General features: G+C 39.7%; 1 protein-coding gene across 2 annotated transcripts in view; it reads left to right on the top strand.

Annotated features, from left to right (window-relative positions):
• PTPRM (protein tyrosine phosphatase receptor type M) overlaps positions 1–17,885 on the top strand; it is an 810,901-nt gene that overhangs the window by 183,520 nt on the left and 609,496 nt on the right. For both annotated transcript variants that reach the window (XM_045887027.3, XM_045887028.3), the window contains exon 2: positions 8,401–8,523. In XM_045887027.3, the coding sequence (XP_045742983.1) occupies positions 8,401–8,523 (123 nt within the window). The remainder of the gene's footprint in view (positions 1–8,400; positions 8,524–17,885) is intronic.

Consider the following 17,885-nt stretch of genomic DNA (forward strand, 5'->3'; position numbering starts at 1 on the left):
TTGTTGTTTGTTGCAATCAGGCCTTTTTTAAAATTAGGAATCAATAGATGGATATAAAATGAAGTGAGCAGTAAGTATAATAAGCCATAGAAACTTTAAGAACAAGACAACTCATTTCCTTTGACTTACAGAAAATATATCCATTGGCAAATAGCACTTTTTATAATAGAGCATAGCATTAGCTATTTAAATGCCTGTGTGATGTGTAAAAACTGCTTCCTAGATCAAATTATGTAGAAGAGCATTTCTATAATGCTTAGTGTCTGATTCACTAACCATCACCGGGGCACTCAAAGTTTAAGAGGCTTTATATACTTGCATTGTTTGGCAGGCAATTAAACATAGATGTCACTGAGATTGATTTATAAGAAGAAAGCAGTGGCTTTGCTATGTTGGTGTAGGTTTTTTTAATGCTTAAAACAATTGTGTATATTATGGCTCACTTTGTTTATAGTTTAAAATGTATTAATTTATAGCCATTTATCTGACAGTTTTAATTTAAAATAAGTGGATAAGACCACCTGAGATTACATGTATTTTAGGAAAATAGAACATATAACATTAATTTCTTTGTGAGGTACTTCAGCATTAGTTTTTGATTTGCCCTCTCTGTAGAGAGACCTATTTAATACTTTATGCATTTGGTAAAGGCTGCCTTAAATGGGGTCATTCTTATTTAGAACAAATGAGAAAAATGTTCCAGAAATCTCCACAAGGAGTACTGCAGTCTTTTCACAAAATAACTTTAAATGGACTGTAATTATAACAAGATGAACTTGATTGCTAGAGTGTGTAAGTCAATTTAACCTGTTAAAGGCAGAACAATTCAAAATGTGTATGTATCTTATAAATAAGTTTATGAAATTAACATTTGACTGTCCTCCACAGGCTTCTTAGAAACAGCACTTTGAGGAGCTTATTTGCAATGCGATTCATGCAACAATGTTTATATTATATAAATATTACACATTGTTTACTTTATAGAGGTGCATTCAAAGTAAAAAGGTGCAGATTGGAAAGAGTATGAGCTTTGGACTCAGACCTTGGATGAACTTCTAGCCCTACATTTAACTCTGTGACTTTGGACAAGATATTTGACCACTCCAAACTCCCATTTGTAAAAAGAGGGATGTGTTGATGAATTTCTAGTCAGAAGACAGAAACCACACAGTAACTGGAACAGGGAGAGTTTCATTTAAAGAATAGTTAACTATAACAGTGGATTGGAATACAGGAAATTGGCTAACACAAAGTAAAGAGAGCTCTGAGAATAAAGGAATAGCAAATATGAGGAGCAGGCACTGCTCCAGGGAAGAAATCGGGGTCCAGGAGGAGATCCTTCTAGAGCTGAGATCCAGGGCTCAATGGATGGCAAGAAAGTTGCTGTGGGACCACACCGATGGAGCTCGGAGGAAATGTGTCCTTTGGTGTAGCAGGGGAAGCTCTTCATGGGTGGTATCTCTCTTGGAGGCGCTCCGCTGCAAAACTGCTCAGGGGGTACTGGGGTAAGCTACTCTCTGGGGTGCTGCCCACCACCATGCACCTATCAAGCTGGGCACTGGGAAAGCTCCTGCACTGTGGGTCTGGAGAAACCCTGTGGGCTGAGGAACCTTCCAGGGAGCCCTGCGAGACCACCCCTTCCTCCCACAGTGCCTCTCTAGAACCCTCTACTGTTAAAGCTTACTGTCTTGCCCCCTGGGACAGGAAATGTAATTGGAGGACTTGGATACAGTTTTGCAGAGCAAGCAAGGAAAAGTGAATTTAGGACTGAGACATAATGCATTGATAGCTGGCATAAAGGATATCAATGCTTGCCTTTAGGGTTTTTAAGATCAAATAATACATGTAAACATATGCATGGTTTTGTTATGTAACAGTTTCTTTGAATTGAGAGGAAAGTCTCGTACTGGTTGTGAAGAGTAAGTGAAATAATGCTTATATGTTGCCTTCAGCAGAATCTGGCTGGTGCATGGCAGATGTCCACAAAATGGTGGCTGTTAATGCCAGAGAACTTTCTAGATCACAGGTTGTTCTCTGCCTGCCTTAGTAGGGTTCTCACATAGTAGTAGGGTTGATTAGTAACTTTAGGACATATAAACAGTCCCAGATAATGGTTCTCATTCCCAAACCTTAAAGACCTACAGGTAGCAACTTTTGAAGGATCCTGAAGTCAGTTTAGTGGATCTGGACTAGGCTTGTCCAAAACCAAATTGAACAGAGATGAACAATATCAGTATATCTCAGGAGAGAGAAATTTGGTTTGTAAAATATATACGTATGTGTGCTGGGTCAACATGTCATGATCCATATGGGTCACAATGTATAGAACTGTTAAATCATTATATTGTACACCTAAAATTAATATAATACTGTATGTTAATTACACTTCAATAATAAAAAGATAAAAATAAAATGAATAAAATAAAATACTACTCTAAATGGTGGGCTCTAACCCTTGTCAGTTTGTTTTCCTTTGTCTATTCTCCAGGCCTGATGCTTCAGTATGATTGAGAATGGTCATGTGAAAGATCTTATAAGGTTTCCTTTGTGGAAAAAGTGGACCATCCTCTCCTTTACAGCTTCTATCTTAATGATATAATACTATTCTTGGATCTACTGAATAAGTCTATGCTATGCCAAAGAAAGAAGAAAGATAAATTCTCTTCAGTATGTAAATGACAATATTTTATTTTCATAAATCAAGAATGACCTTTATAGACAACTAGCCTTGCTATCTAATTATTGCAAAAAAAAAAAAAAAGTTCAACGTTTCTAAAGCAAAAGCCATAATTTGTGGAGACTTAATTAACATTTAACCAGCTTAGTTTTCAACCATAATAAAAAATGAACATGTTCACTGATTTTGTCACATTTGTAGCTTATTCATCTTGGAATACATAAGGATGGCCTGGGTGTTTTGTGGGGTATACTGAGATTTCTTTCATTGTTCAAGTGGGTATTACATTACACTTCTTTTTTTAATTGAAGATTTTTATTTATTTGAGAGAGAGAGTGAGTGAGAGAGAGAGCGCACAAGCAGGGGGGAGGGAGAGAGAGAAGCAGACTCCCTACTGAGCAGGGAGCCTGACGTTCGGCTCCATCCCAGGACCCCACCCAGTACCATGACCTGAGCCTGAAGGCAGACGCTTAACCAACTAAGCCACCCAGGCGTCCCCTACATTACACTTCTTTTAAACACTTCCAGCCAAAATTGTTGCAGCCAAATTTTGCATAGACTTGGGGAATTCATTACCCATTTTTCTAAAAAGCATTTATTGGGTACTTACAATATACTAGTTCTAGAGAGTACCAAGATGACTAAGATAGAGTTATAACCAAAATTACTTTTCAGCAGAATTCCTACACTATCTATAGGCTTTCATGCGCCTGTTTTTTTTTTTAACTCTGCAATTTTTGTGAAAAAAAAAAAAAATATTAGGCCTGATGCCATTTCATCTGATTTCTAAAAAGCGTCTGGCTCTACACGTTAGTCATAGCACAGACTAGTTGCAATTTTTAGTTGGGGAGTAAGTACACAAACTCATGGTAGCCCATTAAGACTTTTTTTGAAAGAAAGAATATTCATAAAGACCATTTTAAAGAATATTATAGCCTTAATCCTAGAATGCACTGAGCTCCCACAAAATCAAGTTTACTGAATCGAAGTTTGGGGACATGCTCCCATAATATTTTACTAAATAGACCCTAAGACCCATTTTATTCTGGTGGTTCCTTTTGAGAACTCCTCATTAACTTATGTTGTTTGCTTCTTACTAGGGAGGACAGTTCTCTCTGGATTTAGGATTAGGAGTAGTCAAGTTTCTTTTGGGTTTTCAGCTTGGGAGGTACTATCACATAGTGTTAGGAATGTTGGCTCTCGAGATGCCTGAGTTCAAATCTCTACTTCACTATCTTCCAGCTGTAAGACCTGTGTGAGCTATATAACCAACCTTCTGTGCTCCAGTTTCTTTATCTGTGAAATAAGGATCATAGTGTCTACCTTATAGGTTTGGTATGAGGATTAAAGGATCCCTCAATAAGTGCGCCCTTATCACATTTAGCCCCCATTATTATTTTCTTTTTTAAAGATTTTATTTATTTGACAGAGAGAGACACTGAGAAAGGGAACACAAGTGGGAGTTGGGGGGAGAGGGAGAAGCAGGCTTCCCGCCAAGCAGGGAGCCCGATGGGGGGCTCGATCCCAGGACCCTGGGATCATGACCTGAGCCGAAGGCAGATGCTCAACGACTGAGCCACCCAGGGGCCCCAGCCCCCATTATTAGTTTTGGTACTAATATCATAGTCTCATAGATACTGAGAACTGTGTAATCAGTGATATCTTTCTCTTTGTACTGGCTACTCCAGAGCTTAAAGTGAACTTGTGGCTAACTTCCAGTAAATGAGGCTAGTGACATATTACTTGGCAGTGATGGTGGAGTCCTAGGCCTATTCCTAGTATAATCTTCTATCCTTTTTTCCTTTGCTTTACTTCCCTTGCTTTTGAACTTTTACTTTCCTTTGATTTTGTCCTGGAGCAAGCCAAGTCATCAGTCTTGTACAGAAATCATCATTGTTGTCAGTTACCTGAGTATTTGACATCCATGGACACACTTCCTTTTGCACAATACCTCACTCTTCATCCAGCACATGTTGTGTGGTGTATTTAAATTTGCTAAGGAAAAGTCTTTCCCAATGTCTGATGAGGGCACATGCACATGTGTGTTAGTGTGTACGTGTATGTGTGTGTGTGGGGGGGGGCAGGAGGGAGAGAAAGAATATGAATGATGAAGACAGACCATCCCACCTGGCTTGCATCACCTTTCCTCCATCTTGTGCATGACTTTTGGTTTAGTACTGATTCCTCTCCACAGAGGAGAAATCATTTAATTTGATTTGATGGGGGAATATAGTCCAGTCATGAGCTGTTGGGCAGCAGTCCAAGTAAGACAACTCGGGAGAAACCTTGGCCAGTGTATTGCTGACCACATCCCCATATGTTCCTGTACAAAAGCTGTGTTATTCTGAAAATCAAGGAGGCTTATTTTTGGAAATGCTTCATTTTACTGCATTTTAGGAGACTTGGCTTCCTTATCACATTCTTCATTGGCCCCAAAGCATTTACTTAAGAAACCTCGCAGCCCTCTGTTCTTTGCTCCTACAATGGCTCCATAGAGGAGCCCACAGGAGTGTGTCTGCCTCAGTGCTCACGGCTCTTCACCTTGTGACACACACTTTAAAATTTTCCAATTACATATTCCAACTGTTTGTGATGAAATGAACCCATGAGGGTAATTGTCGTAAGAAGGATTTAAGAACCAGTAATAACTGATACTGGTTGAACATGGCTGACACCGTCATACACTAACTTTACATTTGTTATCTAACTGAATCGTCAGAAACCCTATGTGAGGTATGTTTTATCTCCATTTTATAGCTGGAGAAACCAGGATTCAGAGAGCCAAAGCTGTTTGTCTACAGTCACAAAGCTAGCAGTGGAAGAATGGGGATGTGCCAAATGTTGGACCCTGTTCACTTCGCTACTACACGAAGCTGCCTTGCAAACCAAAGTTTAATTATTCTCTCTTTAATTGGTTATTTTAATTCAGATGTAAATACGTTAATTTCATCTCATTTTAGCTCAGTAAACCACCTTTGCTATTTTTAGGGTCTCACATCAGTTGGATGAAGGCCATTGATGGCTTTGAAAATTGGTGTGCAGGGGGATATATCTTTGGGTGATGGGAAATTCATAGTCTATCCCATTTTCCAGTGGTTTGATAATCATACACGGGTCCAGAAAGAACTGTATCATACGTTTTATGTTTCCTTTCAAGTGGTAAAAACAGCTTTATATAATGGGAAATTATATCCTTATACCAGCATTGTATTAGCCTTTGGGGTTTCCTGTCAGCCATGCATGCCTTTGCATTTATGTTTGGTTGTATCTTCAGTGCCAATGGTTGTTTTGTAAACCAGATCTCTAACCAGCATTGAGTTGTGCTGTGGTCGCCTATAGCTATTTTTCACTGTTTAGGATTGCACTGTAGGACTTTCATCAAAGTGCTATCTATGTTTCCATTGAGGGGGGGCCTTTTCTGTCAAAATTCATGGTGGTTTCTTTCTGTCTGAATATTATTAGTGCTATTGCGCCTATCTTCCAGTACTGAAGCTATTTTCTACATCAGAATTAGGGTTTGCAACCAAGGGAAAATAGTTCCTATAGATGTTTGCATAGTCTTCTAACATTTCTCACCGAAATTGGAAAGTTATTAGAATTATGTGCTTTTAAACACTTTCTGAACTTGTTAAAGCTGAGTAGGAGGGAAGTATAAATTACCAGTTGTTGGCAAGGTGAAATATTGCGTTAGTGCTGTATCTTTATAATGAGTTTCTGTTCTCAGTGGAATGTTTAATTGACCAGTTCTGTTAAAGTGTCAGAGAAGACTGTGTCCAGGGTCACTAATTTCACCATCATGCCTGGAGCTAACAACTAAAACAGAGCTAGAAAGCTGGGAGAGACCTTCTGAAATGGTCTGAGTTCCCTTAACTCTGTCCTGTTTGACATTTTTATATCAGCAGTTTGGAGGCAGATATAGAATGTATGCTTCTCAAATTGGCAGATAACCCAAGTCTAGGTAGGATAACTAACACCTGAATGATAAAAATGGGATTCCGAAAGCTCTCAGCAGGCTGGAGTAATGCGTGGCAAATAATAAGATGGGGTTTAGTAAGGATCCATCTACAGCCCTGAGTTCAAATTCAGAAAGTCACTTTCCTTATTACAAGAGAGGGGAAACGGCCCAATGTCAGTGGTCTGAAAAAGACGTATGGGACGTCAGGCTCACAGAAGCTCGGAATGGACTACCAGTCTCCCATGAAAGAGACTGAGGTCCAGAGAAGTCGCCAATTGAATTCTGGCTCCAGCCATTATCACAGGGGCTATCCAGAGAACACCCACCAGGGCAGTGAAAATCAGAAAACCTTCCAGTAGGAGGAATTGGGGGCAGCAAAACATGTTTTGCCTGGAAAATGGAAGACTTAGATCATGACAGCTCTTTTAAATAATCAGCTTTCCTGTGTGAGAGCTGAGATTTTTTTGTACTGTTTCTTCATAGGGTAGAGCTAAGATAAATGAGTATACATTTGAAGAAGCAGAGTTTGGGCCTTTTTAAAGGGGGAATTGTCTACTAGGTAGGGATGCGTTTCTAAATTTTCTGAATGCCTCACCTGTTCAAAGCTGTCTAGCTGTCTAGAAGGTTGTAGAGTTTATGTAAGCATTTGGATGGAAGTTGGCCCAGGTGACCTCTAACATCTGTCTTTACCTCTGAGCTTGAACAATTGCTATTTTATTTTTCTTCTTGCTGCCAGGGCATACACTGCAGACATAGTGCAATAATATTCTTATTTTTGTATTTTCTTGACCAGAACCCTTAATTCTCATCATTGGAAAGTAATTATAATTAATAGTTTTAATTAATATAAGTAATAGCATTATATAATGGATATCAGAATTTTCATAATAATTAATATGATCAACATAATCACTCCCTTTCACAATGTGAAACACTGGTGAAAAGATTTGATACTATAATAATTCAAAGTAACAGGAGACATTTAAGAGGATGTGGGTGGGACTTAAAATCATCAATGTGCCCCAAGATGCTGAAACAGCTGAATTGCTTTGTAAAACTGCATCTTCTTTTATTCTTTGTTTCTTTAAGTAGCTTCATTTCTAGCACCAAAATTAAGCAGATGTTGTACCACATGTTTAGTTTTGCATTTATTCTTGCCTTTAAAAATTGTGTGGGCTATAAGCAAATTCATAATCTCTTTTAATGTTAAGACCTCAAATCTCCAAAGTATTAAAGTAAAACCTGTTTTTATCTTAGATTTAGAATAATTCTTAGAAAAAATATTTTGCAAGCTAAGTTCATGGTCTCTACTACATTTTTCCCCCTGACATTGTGCCAGTGTTATGGTGAAAGCATTTCCCTCTTAATTTTTTGGACACATTATTATGTTTTTCTATTCAAAACATGTTGAGTACCTAGGGCAAGCCTATTAAAGTTTTGAACACAAGATCAGTGATTCCAAATTCCTGCAAATCTGGAAAATAAGAATTATAAATTTGCTTAGGTCTACTTTCATTTGGATTATACACACATTGGATTCTTTTGAGGAACAGTATAGTATAGCAGTATGCAAGGCATGGTTAAGACTCAGGTTGGTTAGCACTTAGCATTTAGGGTACAATAGGGCCAAGATCCATAGTACATGGACACAAAGGTCAAATCAAATTTAGTGTGGTATTGAGTAGGTTTACAGTTACCTCTAATCATCATAGCTTATTCCAGAGGTCTAGTCATTGCTTACATTACTTTTCATTCTTTTACATTTTAGGTGGTTGCCTTTTTGATGAGCCATATAGCACTTGTGGATATAGTCAAGCTGAAGATGATGACTTCCATTGGGAGCAGGTGAACACCTTGACCAAACCAACTTCTGATCCATGGATGCCATCAGGTTTGCATGTAGTTTTAAATTTTCTTTTTAAAATCAAAGTTTCATAAGAGTCTGAATCACAGTAAATACTCATTGGGCATTGGCTGAATGAGTGAGGGTGTTGGTCTTTTGGCAGCCCAAAGTAATTAACTAGTGAGAATAGTACAATTAAGAGGACCGGTTATAAAGTACAGAGAGTTCACCTTTGTATCTCTTCTTTTACAGTCTAATTAAAGTTTACCCCCTTTATCTCTGGGTACACCTGAGCTAGATTACTGGGCATTCCCCAGTTGATCCTTTCCCAAGCAGCAGATATGGGAAATAGATGGATGTCTCTTCTGCCAAATGTGTCTAGTGAATGGAACTGTAGCTGGGAAATCCAAATAACAAAGTCTCTGTCACAAATGGGAGACCTTGGAGAATAACTTAAACCTTGTCAGCCTCAGGAGCTCACTTGGCACCAAAGATAGAATGGTGATGCACACATGTGGATACTTTTTTTTCTGGAGAAGTGCTTAGTAAATTTTCCGATGAGTGAAAGACATTTGTTCCATTAAACATCAGCAAGAATTCGACTTCTTATTTTGAAGGAAGAGTGGGAAGGTGTTGATGAGTAAACATTAATCACATTGGAACTTGGTCATTTTAATGGACACCCTTTGCAGGTGGTGGTGTTGGACAGCACTCTAAGAGTTTAGATTTGCTGATTCATGTTACAACGGGATAAGAATGTGCCCTAGTCAGGATTCACACTGCAAAACATTCTGATTTGGATTTTAGATAAAACACGTTTATTTGTACTTTTTTGTAACTGTAAAGTTCTTCGTTAATACACGCAAATGTAGCAATAATTGCATTTAGTAAGTCATCCCTTTTAAGTAGGAAGTAGAGTTTAATGTCGTTCTTCACTAAGCTTTAACAGTTATGATGCCCACCATGTTCTTTCCCTCTCCTTCCCATATTTATCTCCTTACAACCTCGAAGAAGGGAAGACTGTGCTCTTTGGCACTGCAGCTTTGCTGGGCTTCAGACGTTTCTAGCTGTTAGTTATTTCCCCTCAGCCAACATTCTCCTTTTCTGTCTCCCTTTTTTTCTTATATGTGTGTGCTTTTGAATACGACTTGTGCTTGCATCTGTGGTACTTCAGTTGTTTTTACCAACCCCAGCTCTTGCTTTCATGCTTGCTAGTGAGCAGGGAGCGGGAAGGGGAGCATGGCCGGGCTCCTGACGCAGAGCTGTCCTTCCCCAAATAGGCTCCTCACCCCAGAAGGCCTTCTGGGCATCACCTGTTCTCTCTTGAGGATCCAGCCTGTGTCCAGAAAGGCTGGGGATGGTCGCAGCCATGATAGTGGGGAGGGTGCTCAGAGTTAGTCCTGGGAGAGTTCTCCACAAGAGTGCACTCAGGCTTTTCTTATCTTCTAATTTGGTGTAAAAAAAAAAAAAAAAAGTAATTTCTCGCATTAGCTAGTAGATTTAATTATTGTGGTCCTTTAGTTTGAAGACTGTCTTGGAAAAACTGTCTTTGACAAAGGAGCCCCAATACTGCAGTATCTTTTTCAGCCTTCACTGGTTCTATTTTTGTCACATGATGACTTACCTCCCAGAGGTATCATTTCTTGACACCGTCTTGTCCTTTCCTTCTTTCTGATTCCCCAAAATAGCATCTCAGACCAAATTGTCCAAGTTCTAGATATAGAAAGGATGGGTTCCTAGCAGAGGCCATTACAAAAATGGTAATAATGATCAAAGACTAGTTGTATCCTGGGGCAATCAGTTGGGTAAATGAAAAACAAAGGGGAAGTAACTGTGCAAGCATCTGGCCTTTGAAGGCTCTTCTGCCTTTGAAAGAATGAAGTGGGGGCATTTAAACATTTTGTTTGAATTTACTCTACTTCTGTTGACTAATGGAATACTTGGTGATTAATATCAGGCCTTTGTAACTTCAGGTCTCTGAATGTTTTATCTTCCAACACGTTTCTCAGTTCCATCTGATAGTTACAAAAGGTGTGCCCTCAACCCTGGCCCTCAAATAGGGTGCAGGTCACTGTGGGGGTATGTGGGTTGTTGGGTGTCAGCAGGTCTGGAGGGAGCTGGGGCAAGACTAGCAGTCTGGTTCCTCTTTCCTCCAACGATGTCAGCAGGCATTGGTCCAGATGAGATTTCCGAAAAGTGGTAGTTTCTCCATCAGACTAAATTTCTGCCATAACATAGAACTGCCAATAATATGGTATTTTTTCCTCTTATTCATTAAACAAACTTTAGCCATTAAAAAAATTCCTTTGAGCCCTACTCTGTGCTAATCACAATGCTGATTACTGGGATGGGGGGTGAAAGTTTATAAGAAATGAATCTTTCTCTGTAGGAACTTATATACTTGGGGAAGAGAGTTACAAAAATACAATTAGTGAACAATCTAAGTCCTATATTATTGTCTCACAGACCAGCAGTGCCCTAAGAGCACCAGCTCCTGTGTTATTAAGGGTATGGACTGGTGCTCAGCTGACCTGTCCACCTACAGTGAGAAGTTAAATTCTCAATGAAATTAGGAAATATCGTCTTAGAAACTTGGCATATGGTATCCTAAGGTATGGATTTTAAAACAGAGTTTCCAATGTGTATAGACAATATAGCCATGAGTTGCTTTAAGTACTCTTTAGTTACAAGGGATTTCTCCTCCTCCTCCTTTTGCATTAATATGTATAACATGATTTATTTATTTCAAAAACAAATTCCAAAGCTGGCCCTCTTGAGCTAAAACAGAAACCAGTTTTATGAATTGGTCAGGGTAAATGGGTGGCAAAATCAGATACAACGTTTCCCAAGGGCTAATTTCCTTAAGCCTTTATTTACAATATGGTTGGATTTGTTCTCACATGTATATTTGTATGTGTTCTCTCCTGTGTAGGATGGTTCTGTGATGCCTTAGACCAAGGGTTGGCATACTGTGTCCTTCAGGCCAAATCCAGCCTATTGCCAGTTTTTTGGATAGCTCAAAAGCTAAGAATGGTTTTTATGTTTTTATGTTTAAAGATTTTGTTTATATGAGAGAGAGAGAGAAAGTGCAAGTGGGGAAGAGAGGGAGAAGCAGGCTCCCCGCTGAGCCGGGAGCCCAATGGCAGGGGTCAATCCCAGGAGCCTGGGATCCTGACCTGAGCTGAAGGCAGTCGCTTAACGGACTGAGCTATCCAGGCGCCCCAGTTTTTATGTTTTTAAATGGTTGAAAAAAATCTAAATAATAATAATGTTTTGTGACACGTGAAATTCAAATTTCATTGTCCATAAACAAAGTTTTACTGGCATGGAGCCTTGGGCATTTGTTAAACATCGTCTGTGATTGGTTTCAAGCCACAGTGGCAGGGCTGAGAACAGACACCACAACAGATACCGTAGGGTTCACTAAGCCTAGATATTTACTGTCTGGTCCTTTATGGAAAAATTTTGCTGACCCCTGTCTTAGACCATTTTTGCATCAGCCTGTGATAGTTGCTTTGGACTCCGTTTATATTGTTATTGCTTCTGTATTCATATTATAATTATTAATACCCAAATACTATTTCATATTTTCTCTTACTTTCAGATGATATATTTTCCAAACATTAGGCGATTAAAATCATAAGAAAAAAACATGATAATTAGGAATTTTCTCTATTAAAAAAGCATTGTGATTTTTCCTTATTGTGTAATACCATCATCCTTGTGGGACTCTTGTGATTCTAATAAGCAAGTGATCCATCAATATGATTTTTAAAATTATGACAGTGAAAGACTGAAATTTTCACTCTAAATTTGCTCTAATTAAAATTTATTTTCTTTTTCTGGGTCTTTTTTTGAGATTGATGTTTTACTGTGTATATGGTTTGTTTCTCTGTATCTTCATGTGTAAGGTTATTTTTAGCCACATTTAAAAAATTTAAATACAGCCTGGAGCTTTATATAAGCCAACTTGATAACTACTCTAAGGCTGTGACATTGGCTCTGGAAATACATGTTTAGGGCAAATAAAGCCAAATACCATTTAAATTTTTGTATTTGAAGTTGACGTTTATGTTACAGATTAGACTTTTGCAGCTAGTGCTGAACCAGTTTGTCTAATGGTAAAACTATGCCACACATGGTTTCTCAGGTGTGTGGTTCATTTCCTATCAATTATCTCCATTAGCAATGGGGAATTTTCTTAAATTTTATCATAAGTTTACTTTGATGTTTACTTTGATAGTTTACTACTATCAAAGTTTACTACTTTGAGCGCAAGAACCCTTGATTAAGTAACCAAATAATAACCTGGTACATTTTGTTAGCACTGTTGTGTACTTTCTGTACCAGTACATTGTGTAATTATCAGAGTAGATTAAGAAGTATTGGGTAAGAAGTGTTTTATCATGTAAAAATACCTGCACAGTTTGACAGCTGTTTTTATATTTTTATATTTCATTAAAGGATATTGTTTTTACCTTCATGCTCGAGTTCTATAAAATGGATATTTAACAAGTTCCCTGTCTGGTGTATAAGAAAATGCAACTTTGTCTTATACAAAAAATTAAAATAATAAACAATAAATAAATAAATAAACCTGTCCATAATATTAAAAATGTAAACATAGCTTATAACCGTAGCCATTTAATAACTCATAATATTGACATTTGTCTATACCTGACATGGTCCCCTTAAGAAATCATACCTCCAGCAGAGCTGTAATTAAGTGAATTTGGTTCCCAGTGCTGGGAAAACTTAACAGGAGGTGTAGCATGTCACTAGGGAAAGCTCATGTAGCCTTCTACACTTACTTTATATGTTGCAAACTGGGAACGATGGTGTTTCTGATCTTCACTGAGATGCTATGACTAAGGATTGAGTCATTTCTGTGGGTGCCCCTATGAAAGGCAGAGAGAAGGAAGTGTTGGATGGAGGGGCAATATGCATTTTGAGTGTGATGACCCAGAAAATAGAAAAAAAAGACCACATCTATTTGTGTAGGGTCAGTTTCACATTTGGGAAAGATGATGGATTGGCAGACAAAGGAATTGGAATTTCCTCTTTGGGTGTGTTCATCAGGCATGTTTTCCTCTTGCTAGGGAACACTTCCCTATTTATTCACACTTCAGGGCTTATGCAAGGTTTAGTAAGTGATGAAGACTATGGGGTTGAAAAGGCATTTTTCTTCCTTAAATTTCAGTGTGTATCTAGTGAGTAGTATTTTTGGCACAGAATACTCAGACAGTTGTCTAATTACCTCATTCATTCTTTGAATCTGTCAACATTCAACAAATATTTACTTAACACCTGCGATGTGCTAGGCATTGTTATTCATCACATCAGGATTCATCACTGAGTGAGCCAAGTAAGGACCCCTCTCTGGTGCACCTTTCATCCTCAGTCTGGTAAGATGGTTCTTGGATTGCCAAAAGATTCTAACCGTTAAGACCACATATTCCCTGATTTATCAATGACTTGCTGGAATTGAGTACTTGAAAGGTAATGCAAAATTTGGTTCATCAGACTTAGCACGCTATAGCATCAAATTTAGCTTTCTTGGATACTTTGTACCTTCAAAAAAATAACAAGAGCAAAAAAAATTTATATTGCAGGCAAGTGGCAGCCCAGTACCCTCTGATCATTCTTCTTTCTCAAACAAAGGAATCTTGTACATGTAAATGACTCTCTCTTAGCAGTTAACAAAGTTTGCTTCTTTGATGTGTGTCTTTGATCCTGATGAGGACCCTCATGAGGATTGGGAGGCATTGTCTCTATTTTATACCTTAGGAGACTGAAGTTCAGAAGAATTAAACCTGCTCCAGGCTTACAGGTCAAAGAGCCAGCTCCCAATTTTGCTCTTCTGGAGTACTGAGAAGTGATCTTCCCACATGAGCACATGCACCTAGCGAGGGGATAGTCTTCATCCCAGGGGGCAACTTTCTGAATCTTCTGAAAATGAACATGAAGGCTCATTCATTGTGGGGGCTGTGGGTCCCACCCAGGTCAGATGCTGGCTCTGTCACTTTGTAGTTACTGACCTTGAGCAGCTTCTTAAACTCTCGGTTTCCCAGCCTCCTTATCTGTGAACTCTGAGTTAGTAATGTATGTTTGTGGGGTGATGGGTGTGGGCCTGTCTATGCTGGAGCTGCACTAGTAAGATCTGTCCCCTTGGTGATTGCATCCTCGGGGGAGGCAGGCAGTAGCTAATAGGCAGAGACATACACTATGATGGTGGGATGTCCTGAGGGCTGTGGAGAAAAGCTACATGAGGATAAGATCCTAGCAAGTGATGGGAGCAGGAGACAGGACCAGCCTCTCTAAAGAGGTGATCTGTGAGCAGAGATGGGGATCCCATTGAGGACAAGGAGAACATGGAGGTTGAGTCATCTGGGCAGAGGGAAGAGCGGGAGCCAAGCCCGGGGGCAGAGGTGAGCTCTGCTGGATGGAGTGGAGCAGTCAGTCTTACAGGATCCTGAAGGCTATGGAAATGTGTTTAGAACCTGCCTCATAGGGTTGTTTACCAGGTGAGACAAGATAATCAACTTTGGGAACTTGACCTCATACCTGGCCCAGCACAGTATACAAGAAATGTTCTTCTTTTATTATTATTATTATTATTTTTTAAAGATTTTATTTATTTTTTTGACAGAGAGAGACACAGCGAAAGAGGAAACACAAGCAGCAGGGAGCCCGATGCGGGGCTCGATCCCAGGACACTGGGATCATGACCTGAGCCGAAGGCAGACGCTTAACGACTGAGCCACCCAGGCGCCCCTTCTTTTATTATTATTAAGTAACTTTCCAGGAGCAATTTGGTATGAATTCATATTTTAGCATAATTTGGACTCTGAGTAAAGTTCATGCCAAGTTCTTATTTTTTCTTCTAAATGATATCGAATAAAAAACAGAAGATATAGACCTTGATATAATTTTTGAATGGATTAAAAAAGCAAGCTGAAAGAAGTCCATTAAAATACTGACAATCTTTACTTCAGGATGGGAGGATTGGGGGTAATTGCCTTATCATTTCTATGTCACACATTTCCTTTATGATCAAGTATAACTTTATAATCAAAAGTAACACTTAATTTTTTTAGGGGATGGTCATTAAATTGGCATCTTTTGGGTCGATTCTGAATGTTTCCAGTCATCGAACTCAGGAAATAAAAACAGTTTTGTTGTCCTTGGGAACCTCATTCAAGTATCCCATTGAGAAATGCCTGCCTGCCATCCAGATGTAAGATAGTCATTGATGGACACTCCTCCATACATCTCACTCAGATTGCCTTGGTGAGGCTTGGGATGGGTTTCCAGTTAAACAGTGCATGAGACACAGTGAAAGAAATTGGCCTGGAGTTGTATTCTCTATTATAAATTATAAAATTTAGAAAAATAACTTTAGAGTGTAATTAAGAAAACCCATTTCAGATCATTGATCTCTGGGGAGATCTTAATTAAAACAGGGTGGGGCTCTCGGTAGCCTCAATTTAACATGGGTATCAACAACATAAAATTGACCATTTTAACCATTTTTAAGGGTTCAGTGGTACTAAGTACATTCACATTGTTGCACAACCATCTCCACCGTCCATCTCCGGAACTTTTTTATCTTCCCAATCTGAAACTCTGCACCCACAAGACACTATGTCCCCATTCTCTCCTCCACCCAGGCCCTGGTAGCCCCCATTCTACTTCCTGTCTCTGTGAATTTGACTACTCTAGGTCCCTCATAGGGACTCTGTAAAGTTTTTCATACGCAAAAACTTTCAAGATCAGGGCGGTCTTGGTTTTGTGTTATTGTTACTGTTTTTTGTTTGAAAAGTGTCTTGATTTTTTTTAATTTTTTATTTTATTTTTTTTAAAGATTTTATTTATTTATTTGACAGAGAGACACAGTGAGAGAGGGAACACAAGCAGGGGGAGTGGGAGAGGGAGAAGCAGGCTCCCCGTAGAGCAGGGAGCCCAATGCAGGGGTCGATCCCAGTACCCTGGGATCATGACCTGAGCCGAAGGCAGATGCTTAACGACTGAGCCACCCAGTCGCCCCAAAGTGTCTTGATTTTTAATAGTTAATTGTTTCAAGAGGGCCAGGGGCCATTGTAATATGTATGATCACTCATTTCAATCATTTATATTCAGTGTTCTCCTTTAAATTTGTTTAAATTCTTGTCTTGGCTGATTGGAAACTGTAACAGAAAGTAAGAACAGGGGCTGGCTATTTTTTAAATATTTCTAAAAAGGATACAAGTAAGTCTATATATATAAATACATGTTTTTAAAATACGTTCATTCCTTGCTTGATTTCCTATAAAATTGTATGACATCATAAGAGATATGTGAAGCCGAGTAATGAAATAAATAGACCAATCATGAGAGAGCTTGTAAATCTCTCAGAATCTGAGCAAAGGAAGGGATGCAAGAAAGGTTCAGAGCGAGGGATGGGGCCGTTATGTTAGCCAGCCTGAGAAAATCACACTGAGGTCAGTGCTCACATATCCTGTGTTCTGTGTGCAAGGCCCCCTGGAGCTGGGCATGGCAAAGTGTTGGAAAAGATGAGCTAACTTTGGCATGGGAGTCAAAAGAAGGGCCAGTGGACTTTGAGGTGAAACTCAGTGTCTGTCTTTGGGATGCAGATTTCTCATTGGCCTGCAGAGGCGGCGGGTAGGGAGGGGCTGATTAGAAAACAGTTTCTCTAGAGACCAGAGAGCCTGAGGCCTGAGGGAGACAAGCCAGTTGGGTCTGGAGCTGCCAAGCAGCCTCTTTGCTTTATGGAGGGCAGGATCTTTGGGTCAAATGGGTTTTGGGTGGGCTACTGATATACTAGCTTACATGGCCGCTGGTAGGTTAAAGTTGCCCTCACAGGGCGTGGAGGGGGCCTTGGAAGTTCTGTGTGGCCCCAGGGCTCTGGGTCACCCTGTCTCCTGCTGCCCGTGTCCTACAGAAGCAGGCTCCCCATTATGTGCCTCTGAGACTTTCCATGGCCCCGGGGATCCAGGAGATGAATAAATTTAAATAAGAAATGGTTAAGCCTGGATTATCTTTTTACCTGAAGACCAGGGAGAAACGGAAGCCTCTTTGAGAGCTCCAGCTGTGTGTGAGGCTCTGGGGACTGAGGATATAGCCATGAACTGCGCCCTGTCTTCCAGGAGATGTAGAAGTGGGGTGGCCAGTGCTCTGCAGGGGGCAGGCTGCTGCCCCAACAGAGACTGGTGGGTGAGGGTGAGCAGAAGGCCTCCAGGAGGAAGTGCTCCCAGGAGGGACCATAAGAGCATGAGGCGTGAGGCCAGAGCAGGTGCCATCAGGGAACTATGGACATCATAGCCTGGGGGAAGAAAGAGGCTTAAAGGCTATACTGAGCTGGGGAGGATGCAAAGCAAGGAGGTCATTTGTTGATTTCTGGCAGAGGAGAA

This window comes from Mirounga angustirostris, unplaced genomic scaffold (genome assembly GCF_029215605.1).
Source record: "Mirounga angustirostris isolate CCGP_5_RB_7025 unplaced genomic scaffold, mMirAng1.0.hap1 SCAF_14, whole genome shotgun sequence".
In the NCBI taxonomy this organism is placed as follows: domain Eukaryota; kingdom Metazoa; phylum Chordata; class Mammalia; order Carnivora; family Phocidae; genus Mirounga; species Mirounga angustirostris.